The sequence below is a fragment of the Periplaneta americana genome, chromosome 9, assembly GCF_040183065.1.
Source record: "Periplaneta americana isolate PAMFEO1 chromosome 9, P.americana_PAMFEO1_priV1, whole genome shotgun sequence".
NCBI classification, from domain to species: Eukaryota; Metazoa; Arthropoda; class Insecta; order Blattodea; family Blattidae; genus Periplaneta; species Periplaneta americana.
This window is the reverse complement of record NC_091125.1, coordinates 130,201,819-130,213,650: the sequence shown is the minus strand read 5'-3', so window position 1 is coordinate 130,213,650 and position 11,832 is coordinate 130,201,819. Positions and strand designations below refer to the sequence as shown.

General features: G+C 34.6%; 1 protein-coding gene across 2 annotated transcripts; it reads right to left on the bottom strand.

The window, feature by feature from the left end:
- Positions 1 to 1,707: 1,707 nt before the first annotated feature.
- On the bottom strand, positions 1,708 to 11,827 carry LOC138706513 (mitochondrial import inner membrane translocase subunit Tim21). 2 transcript variants are annotated; one of them, XM_069835879.1, is made up of 4 exons: positions 11,315 to 11,827; positions 9,723 to 9,957; positions 8,952 to 9,051; positions 1,708 to 5,323 (listed from the first exon to the last, which is right to left on the bottom strand). In XM_069835879.1, the coding sequence occupies exons 1-4, from the start codon at positions 11,541 to 11,543 to the stop codon at positions 5,186 to 5,188; spliced, it is 702 nt and encodes a 233-aa protein (XP_069691980.1). In that variant the 5' UTR covers positions 11,544 to 11,827; the 3' UTR covers positions 1,708 to 5,185. The 2 variants fall into 2 exon arrangements, with proteins under 2 accessions (XP_069691980.1, XP_069691981.1); XM_069835880.1 differs by lacking the exon at positions 11,315 to 11,827 and adding an exon at positions 10,618 to 10,737.
- Between the last annotated feature and the right edge of the window lie 5 nt (positions 11,828 to 11,832).

Here is an 11,832-nt window from a genome sequence, read left to right as displayed (position 1 = left end):
TAACATAAGGTATACACATTAAAACTAAATGATATGTCAATCTTCATTAAACTATGATTGCATGTAATAACAATTAAGAAACATGATTGCTCTCTGGACCAAAATGACAGCATTTTAAATATTTAAATACAATTTAAATTAAGTAACATATTAAACGATTTATCCTTGTATCAACCACGAATGTTCCCTGGATCAAACGTCCTATTTTAATTATGTAATTACTTTATATTTATTTCTAACAGGTACAGCGGAGCGCACGGGTACGGTTAGTTTACAATAAATAGATTTAAATAATATACACCATGTCCGGCCTATAGGTTTAACATTTTAAGAGAGTAAGTAAGCCATACTTAATGAAAAAACTGATATTGTCTTGATAGAGAAAGTCATACCATTTGAAGGGTTCAGAAAAATGGAGAAAGCAAGGGTTAAAGTTAAGTGAATACCATAGTTTAATGAAGATTGACATATTATCTAGTTTTAATGTGTATACTTTATATTACTTGCTATATGTTTCCATTGAATTATGGTAATAACTTCATTTTAACCCTCGTTTTCTATGGTTTTAGTAAATGGTGCTTGGCCCACTATGGTTCTGAACCCTTCATTTACGATACATTCAAATAATTTCAACATGTGCACCCGCAGTGGCCCGGCAGATATCCAAGCTACCTATACTCCACCTCCATCTAGGTATTCAGCAACATTTGCAGTATGATGTTGGCGATGGTTTGATACATCTTTTGTCACAAATGATCTAAGTTCTCAACAGGAGTGCTGTATGCTGTACACTTCGTCCTTCACAAAACCCCATTGAGGCACAGCGTAATTTTCCAACATATTCAAATAATTTGTTCCTGTCTCTGTTTCCTCCGTGAAGAAATACGGTCTATTATCCTTTTTTTCATTAGTGCACACCGCACATTTAATTTTGGTGAATCTCTTTCGACCTTACGAGAATTTTCACTACCCCACATACGACAATTATGTCTATTAACTTTCACAAACACGTGGAAAGTTGCTTCATCAGAGAAGCACACTTTATCCAAGAAAGCACCGTCCTCTTCAATTCTATTCAAAACATCTGCAGCAAATGTTTGTCATCAGGGTAGATTCGCTGATGTAACTGAATCATGTAGGCCCGTAGATGTAATCTTTTGTGAACTACATCGTGAACCGTGGAATGCAGAGCTCTACACTGGCATGTTGAATTGACTTCTTCGGACTTTTTACGAAGGCCATACGAATCCTTTCCACATTTTCCACAGACACATTCCATTTGCTATGCTTCCCACAAGTAGACAAAAGACTACCAGTTTCTCGTAACTGTGTGTCTCATTTCACAATGCTCACATAGGAGGGAACATAGTCGTGATGCTCAAGATTAAATTCACGGCAAAAATTTAGTTGTACATGCTTTACAGATTTCGTTTCAGTAAGTCCAAGAACACAGAAAACTTTTTGTTGTGGTGTCCACATCACCATCTTTGCACATTCTAATCATGTGATCATTGTTGCAAGCATAAATTGCAAGAGACCTACTAATCATATACAGTATGAAAGAATTTATCGGAATTTGATACAACTAAAGTTATAAAAGTTTGTAATGTTAAATGTATAAGCCAGACACGTATGAGATATAATATACCGCGTAATATACTAGTTTGTGGTGTAAAAGGAAAAGAACACTTCAAACATATAACAAAATCTTGAGAAAATGTAATTTATTATTCAAATTCTAGATAATATAAGTAGACGATCATTTGTTAACAAATACTGTTGTTTTTCAAGTTCATAAGAAATTTAATTTATGAAAGTACACACTTTTTTATATTGCTACAAAAATTTTCTAATTTAAACAGTTAAGAACATTTTATGATATACAAACATCATAACATATTATGGTCCAACGAACAATGAAACCAAATGCAAGAAACAGTAAAATGTCATTCAAATATATTCAAACCTGTAAGTCCCGAATTACACATTACACGAGGGCAACATAAAAAGTTGTGGCTACTTTTTTCAACTTGCTGCAAGCCTCGACAGGAATTTTCAAAATATTCTTCTCAAAGGTTGGTAAGTCAGATACGTGATACTGCTACCTGAGTCAAGGACGTAGAAGAACTCTAATACAAAACCACTGCAGACATTGTGGTGTGGTGAAACTTTTTCTCATGTATTAGGGAACTGTACTCAGGAAGAATCCCTAAGAATGAAACACCACAATAATCCGAAGTACTCTGACGAGTGGTAAAGACCTGGAGGTGTATGAAATGTTCCGTCTCTGAGGTGAATATCAACAGAAATAAATAATTTCCTGAAATAATTGATTCTACAATTAGAATCGAAGTCTCTACTAGACAACCACCTGAGGTAGATTAAGAAAAGAAATAAATTACTCTTAGAAAATATAACCTTAAACAAATTAAAAGTCATTAGTCTATTCTTTGATGCATGCGGTACCATTACAAATTTTTTTGTATAATGGAGAGGAAAAGACGTTTGAGATGCCCAGGCATATAGCACATATGGGTGAATCCAGAAATGCATATAGAGTGTTAGTTGGAAGACCTGAGAGAGGAAGAGGCCGAGACATAGATGGAAGGACATTAAAATGGATTTGAGGGAGGTGGGATATAATGCTAGGGACTGGATTAATGTTGCTCAGAAAAGGGACTGATAGCAGGCTTATGTGAGGGCAGCAATGAACCTCTGGGTTCCTTAAACGCCAGTTGTAAGCGTTCTCTTGTCAAAACCCTTTGCTTGTGAGAAAATAGCTTTAATATCAAGTGGTTTCGAAGTTGGCTGTTGGACCATAAATAAATTATAATATTGAGAAAAAAATATTTATGCAATTTAAGACTCTAGTCAAAAACTATGTCACCTGAGCTAACCAGGCAGTCCGAATTGTACCCCAGAGAACAGCTATGAAGTTCAGAATAGACTGCCACTACTGAATATAACTTTGAATAAAATTCCCACACTCTGACAATTTCTGCAACTAAGCAGTCTACATCGATCCTATACTCATAATATATTACAACAATCCTGTTAGTTGCTACCCATGAAACCCCAGTCTATTGAAATCCTGTTTCTTACAAAATGATTAATGCATTGTGGCACATCTGTGATTCAGTCTTTGTTAATTAGTAAATTGCAGAACAAAATTACTTCTGAAGGGCCATGTTATAACCAACGTGTTTTACGAGTACGGTCAGGATTTATGTGCACTGTAAAGTAGTATTGCTACTTCATAGTATATATTTAACCATGCCCCCAAACGCGTCTGATATCAGATATTTTTGGGTACTTAGGCGTGAAAAGCAATGTCTAGTATATCCAATCACAGAAGCCCTTATGGACACCTGGTAGTGTTCGCAGAGTAATTTTATGTTTAATCACTGTTGAAAAGAAAGTTAGTTTTCTCTAGAACTATATTACATAGAATAACAATTTTTTCACTGTCCATTATGAAATGTTTTCTGAGTTCACTGCTATAAAAAATTTCTAGCTAGTATTAATTTCTTTAGTTGTACAATTCTGTTAATCTGTGCAACAACTTAAAATATATATATATATATATCTCCAATGTAGGCACACTTTTCTCTGAAACTATATATATCAGAACTTAACAAATTTTTATATTAATCCTTTTGATAAGTGTCTTGATATAGCCAGTTAACGATTAGGACACTTCAGGGTATAATTTGTGTTTAATTCATATTTCAGAAAAAGTGTTTGTTGTAATTTTTTATATTTAGAATTTTGTTTTCCTTGGGAATGATGTACTTTTGTATCAAAATCTTTCAGCTATTGTTTGTAGTTAAACGGTCTGTATACCCACAAAAAATTTCAGACTTCTAAATTGAATAGTTTTTTAGAAAAGTGTATCTGAAATTTAAAGAAATCAAACTTTCGGGAAATGGCAAAAAAAAAAAAAATGGACATTTTTTTTAAATACTAGCTAGAAATCTTTGACAGCAAGGGACTCGGAAAACATTCCATAATGGTCAATGAAAAAATTGTTATCCTAAGTACCGTAATGTAGTTCTAGAGAAAACTAACCTTCTTTTCAACATAAAATTTCCCTGCGAACTCTACCAGGTGTCCTTAAATAAGACAAAACAAATTTAAGCAGAGGGTCCCTTGATAACCACTGTGATGGTAACTTGCATGTGTAATGCTTTCAGTGCGCAGTTTAATAGGTGTCCACTAGACTGGAAGATTTAAACTTCGTAACATTGTAAATCACTCTTCCTCAATTGTAATGTACACTATGTCTACCCATCATGTTCATCTTATAGTGCATATAAATCCAGGTCTTATTTAGGAGTATAAAGTGGGACAAGTTTAATTCAACCCCAGAAAATATTGCAATGCCTCAATTTTATCCATCAAAAAAGATGAAAAACAAAAGTAAGATAATATACATCTTAACACAGTGGCGTATTCAACCACTGTTATAAGAGGTATCATGACAACCACATTTTTAAGAGGGGCTCACGAGAGAAACAATTTGGCTACGCCGGTGGCTGGGCCTATTTATGCTGCTGTGCACATTAAATATGCATTTGTCTCATCAAGACAATTGGAAAATTTCGTTCTCACTCTGCATTCCAATATTTCCCATAGAAGGTTTCTTGACTAACAACATTTGGGCATTCAGTACCGTAGTCTTAGTCAATTTTTTAATCACTTCACACAATAGGTATATTGCAGACTGGAAATGTCAACTTTAAGTACATGTTTACCATGCAATGATGGCATATGGTCAATCTGAAAACTGTCAAAGCTCATTTTCTTGGTATGACAGGGACTTGTTTGGAGTGTTACACATATTTTTCCATTCCTTCCTTTAATAACTCAATGTTACTTACAATAATCTTCTTGTACACCGATTTACTAAATCGATTAACTACATAAAAAGGTATCTAGTTCTTTCGCAGATATGTGAGAAATTCAGTTACTTTTTCATAAACTCAATGAATCTACTTTATCATTTCAGTTTAACCATAAGCGCAATTGAGCTTTTTAACTAGATTCCCTTGGGAATATGAGGCAGATAAAACTTATCCCACCATTTATACCAGGAAGAAAAACTTCTGTACTTCTTAACACATAGTTCATAACAAAAGCATTAACAAAATAGTTCTACAAAAAACATTCTGCAAGGATGCAATTATCAGACCGCAATGTTTTCAAATGGCTTATCAAAATTCATTTGTTTGTCGTATCTGTTATCTTCAATTATGATCGTGTTTCTAGGATAGTCATCCAGTTGGACAAACAAGTATCTGTAATCGAAATCTCCTACATCATTCTGAAAAGAAAGAGAGATAATTAAATAAACATCTTTCTCCGTATAATATTCTGATGAATAATGAATACCAGTGCTTGATGTAAGATTCATATCCAGCACTTTCGTTTCTATTTGTGTCTGTAAGTATATTTTGTAAATCTTGCACAAGAGAACAAAGCAGATAATACATATTCTCACAAGCACACAGCACAGCTCTAATTCCATACAATAATAGATAATCTACTAGATTTGCATAATATATACGTCACTGTGAACGTTAACAGAAAACCATAATTCAAAGACACACAGAGATTGTGTGCACTCGATGTGGGTAGATTTGCATAATATATACGTCACTGTGTATGTTAACAGAAAACCACAATTCCAAGTCACACAGAGTTTGTGTGCACTCGATGTGGGTCTCTGGCGTTTCGTCAGCCCACACGAGTTGTGTGATATAAAGGGAAAAGTTGAGATGGTGTCGGGTGGAGTTCCCGGGTAGCTCAGTTGGCAGAGCGCTGGTACATTCAACCAGAGGTCCCAGGATCGATACCCGGCCCCGGAATAATTTTTCCCTTGAAATTATTCAAATCTGCTTTACAGGGAGCTTTACCTGAAAGACTAGATTCCCATAATACTTGTACATCATCAAACACCTCTTTATACTTTCATAAACACCAGATGTTTGTCGAATTTGTTGGCAACCTTGTTCAATATGTAGTGGAATCAGTTCAACATTCTCGATTATTGTCGAGTAAATAATGGATATAAGAAGGTCTGAGAAGAAAAATCAAGTATGGGGAATGTGTAGGCCAAACAACAGATCCTCCACGACTAATCCATTTATTTGGGAATTGATTATGCATGAAGTTGCCAGCAACTTTAAAATAAGATAGTGTGCCATCGTGCGCATGTGATGAATTACACCAAGTGATTTTCATTCTGCAACTCATTCAACTTTTTTCTCTTTATAAATTGTAGTGTTCCAATTTCCCAGCCCGGACAACAGACCCAATTAACCACTCATCAATTATTGCTGCTCCATACACCAAAATTCCACATACTTCGGCAACACTAGACTCTACACAACAGAGTGAATCACTCAATAATCATATCCGACTATCGAATAAGTCCAATTTATTCCATTATGCCCATAAATGAAGAAGAGAGTATGTCCTCTTAGGTGATTTGAGAATGCTACTCATTACGCTTAGGTTTGCCAACTGTATTAATCTACGTCCCTTACTTTCATCAGCCAATAATCATTTTTAATTACAAAACTTAACACCTGCTCTTAGTGACAATTGTTTGTTTCTTCCCTACAGAATTTCATCTTAAATACGCATTCATTTCCTCGTTACATAACAAATTCAGACATTTCGCAAAGTCAGTGAAAGGTCATCCAACAGAAATTTAAGTTTTCCCGACAATTTAAAATATATAACTTCAATATTAAAGTGTGGAACCCAGACTGTAATATTTTCATTAGCCTACCAATTCATCTCTCTTAGATAAAACTACTTTTCTACCTCTATTCAGACATCATCTTTTACAACCCATGGAAGATTATTTAACATACTCTCTTTATATAAAAAAAATTAATAAAATTAATAGTGACTGAATCAATTGCCAAGGGATAAAGAACTAGTAATATATATTAAAATGTATCAACAGACATGTACATGGAATATGACTGCTAAATGACAAAATGGCAATTTTCTAAAAGTGAATTCTAGAATTTTGATATCAATTATTTGTTATATTGTCTCCAAAGTTGCATTTTTTTATTCTATCATTCTGAAATGTTATGTCTAAATTATAATTATTTGCACAAGTAACTACCAATAATAACTATTAAATTCAGGGATAACCGCTGATTTCATGAAGTTCAATTAAAAAACTATAACATTCATAAAGCTATAATTCTCATGTGTTAATATTCATACTGGATATATCCCATGCATCACACAAACATTTCTCCTTCTCCTTGTAGCAAAATAATGCGGTACATACAGAGTGGAAGCGAAATAGCCTTGAAGATTTTCATAGTGAAATGTTTAACAACCTCTTATTCGGTAACTATTGCGAGTAGGATCGTGATTTTTGTCCATATCGATAGGAAATCTAATAAAGAATAATTTATCCCTCTGGCGTATTTCAATAGCATGCATGGTTTTCGTGTAAATTTTAAAACTTCTAAATTCAAGCCACTGCACAAAGCGAACAAGTGGCAAAGTCTTGGCAGAGAGAAGCTCATCTACCGACACTCACCAAGTTCGTTGACCTCTTAATACATCTACAAGTAGATTATGTTATCAACTATGTTGTCGGGGCTGCAAAAGGGTATCGGCATTAGAGCATTCGAGGCCTAGGGTTCATTTCCCTTTCCTTCCTCCTCTTTTACTTTTCTGTTCCTAGTGCTGACCTGCTATGGCACTAAAATCGTCCTCCAGTGGCTTAAGGAGGGAAAGCTGGTGATCAACAAGATCTCCCAGCTAGGTCCAATGGACCCATCGACCAACAGCAGGTGTGGTCCTCCAGACATTCTGGGGGTTGTGTGTGAATGAAGTAGCCACCAAAACAATAAAATATGGTGTTCACTTAAATCGGCTACAACTTGCCATTTTCACCCTGCATAGAATTGGAATATATCAGTCCCCTAACTGCCCATTGTGCAACTCAAACCAAGAAATGGATTCGGAACACCTCAAAATCTGTGCTTCAGTGGCTGACAATGATAATATCTTTGAAAAATATTGGAGTGCAAGAGGTCAAATGACTTTATTGTCAAATGCCTGGCATTAGAAAACAACAACAACTATGTTGTCGGACTGCTGAAACTTCAAACTTAATTTTCTAATTAACAGTGCATTTAATCACAAAACGTAATATAGGTTTTCTATTCATTTAAGTGTACCTTATCGGTCCTTTCAATCTGCAAGGTTATTTCACTTCCACCCTGTATATTAAACTGATGACTTATTTTCCAGCAGCCATTAAAATGAAAGAAAATGACGCTTTCTTAATATATCTAACTTTAAGATCAAAATGTATCTGTGGTTCAAGTGCTAGGTTTCCCTCTATCATTCCACCAATACACTCCCCCTTTCTCTCATTTGATCTATCATCTGCAATATTAAAAATAGGCTGGGGTGAAGTATTGTGAGTAGCATGGGTTTCCAATTCTGATACACAGGCCCCTAGGACTTATCAGGCTACTTGTCTGCAGATGGGGCCTGGGAGCTGAGGCAGGATGACCCACCTGTCAGCATCGGATTCACTAATATCACCCAGGCCAGCTGTCAGACTTGAAAAATCGCATATAATAGGGAGCAGAATGGGCCAAAGCATGTTTAAGTGTAAAGACATCCCTGGGTTGAGACCTCAATAAAACCAACCAATAAAAGTCCGCTATTATTGTAGAAGTAGGAAAATATGCATGCAAAATATTTTTCCTGGAAATGTGTGCCTTTCTATGCACAAACAAATACACGTAAAAACATCGACAAGCCATAATTATCAAAGAATATCACTTTTGTGTATGTCCCACAATGCTACATGCAACATGCATTATGCATATAGATAAATTCAAGTTGACTTTCCACATGCTTCTGTGGAACTGAAAACGGTAATGAAGAATTTACCTCACCTCACGCATTTCCAAGTGTACAGTGCCCCTCTTTCTGCTTCCTTGAATATAATACTTCATTCTCAAGAAATTAACTCCGTCACGTTCATAAAACAGATGACTGAGGAAAAAAAATTAATAAGCATTACACAACTATGCATATTATTACAATTCTCGTCATACGCTTACTTTCATCATATTTAAATGTGTTTACTTCAAACATTTGTAAATAAAAATTTAACGATTTAAATTAAATTTACCATTTTGTAGCATAATGTAATTTTACATTTAGTACATATTTTGGAACATATTTTAGGTACATGTTTTTAGGTAATTGGGTCATATTTTAAAATATGAATTTAATTAAAAACTTAAAAAACTATAAATATATTGGATGGATTCTTTAAACAAAACAGTCAGATCTGAAATATCTGACATCAATGATTAAATCTTTTTCCCTGTTTCACCTCAAAATTGTTCACACCATCTTTTCAAGGTTCGACCAAAATTTCTCTTTCCCGTAGGGCTGAGCCATTTATACCCGAACCCACACTTTCTGAAATCGAAATTGCGATAGAAAAGCTGAAAAATCACAAGTCTCCAAGTAGCGATAAAATTCCAGCAGAATTAATACAAGAGGGTGGAAGCGCATTATTATCTGGCAAAATTTATAAGCTTGCACCTACTATTATCTGGGAAAAGGAAATTGTACCATAACAATGGAAGGAATCCATAATTGTACGACGCAAAGCTTTCCATAATTCAAGTAATCCTCCATTACTAGAGACGTACCTAACATGTCGCCTTCTGCCTCTTCGAGTTTCCTCACCAAAACCTTTTATAGGTTCACCAAGCGAGTCGATTACTCTTGTGTCATTGCAGCATTTCTTTAAAGACGTTGTGTATATGCTGTTTGGACTCTTACTAGAAAACAGCTCCCGAAAAACTTGGTACAGAAGTATTGCAGTCAACCCCACTCCAGCGATAATGACGCCCATGTAAGACACAGTCTTGGTTGTTTCTTTCACTACAAGCAAATTAAAATAACAATGAACCACAATAATCATTTCATCGAAGTTTGTGATTAAGATTTTAAGATCTACGCAGGCAAAATAATGGACTCATTAAAGGTTGAAGTACTCAAAGCTAATCTAGTCCTAGTTCGTTTCTAGTCACATTCTACTTTATTTTACATCTGTCTCCTCGATTAGGTACTGAAGATATGATTCGATTAAATAATACCGACTAACACAGATTCATCTTCCATTTGGGGACAATCTGAAGCAATAAAGACAATAGGTAGTTAACTGTTATCATCATCATCATCATCATCATCATCATCATCATCATACCGTAAGACAAGAGTTAATGCATAACTGGCATATGTGAAAATCTGGCGACTCCGAAATTGCGCACAAGTGCGCCAGATTTTCACATATGCCAGTTATGCATTAACTTTTGTCTCTTACGGGATTGTGGAAGTAAAGGGATGGGGGAATTAAAATTCTTCTTTTTACTCTTTATTAAAATTATAAATGTATAAAAACAAGGAGCAATGGATGTTTTGCGGTGCGGAAGAGATTCATTTTGTCCCCTACGATTCTATATAAATCGCACTCAAAATTTCGTCGTTCTTCAGCGTTTTTTAAAGTTGTACTTATGTAGTAAGAAAGAAAGAATTACACACCTGACTTATTCGGATGTACTGGATGTGAGTTAAAAGTCACATCATTTGCTGAGTTGATCATTTATTTGGTTTGCATAGAGTACAACGTATGTATTATACATGCATTAGTTCCTTGCGATTCTCCTATTGAATTAGTGTCATCTAAGCGGCACAGACAAAAGGGCGATCAAAGTACACGATCTGACTAAGTCAAATTAAATATTATCTATAGCATGTTTACGTTTATGACAGGCGTTGCTAAATAGTCGTAATGTAGTAAGACAGTGAAGAAAAATATAATTTTATGACTATTCGAAAGCTTGAATGCAAAGACTTGTTGAAATCAAAATAATCAATAAAATAAAATATAATATTGTATGTATATTGTATATATTGTATGAATCAAGTGAAGACCGTGACTTTGTAAAGTTTTGTAACGTATAGAAGAAGAAATAAGAATCATGACTAAAAACAATCCGGACAGCGTTTTAGGCCTACCTAAAATTAATAAATTGATTACTGCTACACCACTATACTACCATTCGTAGCACACGAAAAATAAGCTCATTAAAATAATTTATAAAATGAAAGAACTCTTCTTTTTTATTCCATACCGGTATATTGAACAACACCCATAGTTTTAAAATGCTTTCTGAATGATATTAAAAAGTAATACAAAGCAGTGTATTACGTAACTGCTTACACTAAATTCGTTTACCTTGTTCGAAAGTTTTTGGAGTTCCAACTTCCGTGGATTTTACTTTTGTTAATTTCTTGGAATCTTTCTTATCTGAGCAGTAAAACCTGGGGCATGACAGTGCAGCACATTCGTTTTGTTTCACATTATCAACCGTGTTCATTACATGAATTGGTAATGCATAAAATAGCCTAACTGTAGGATATGAAATTGCTTTTTGTCGAGTTAACGATACAATAAATTTAGACATTTTGATACTTATTAAAAATCTTCAGAGGTCACTTGAATGAATAACCTCAAACATTATAAAATAAATTCAATATTATCAACGGACGTCATAAGCCCGATGCACATTATACAGCAGTTGGTAATTCTCATTAAACACGTTACTACAGAATTTTGGTTATCAAATTATCAACAGTCCCCTATGCCGTCAAAACTAAAATCTAATTTGAAAGCAGACGACTCATACACGCCATATTCACACGTTAAAAAAATAGGAAAAAAAGCAAATGCTTTACCAGCTGTACCCAGCCAGA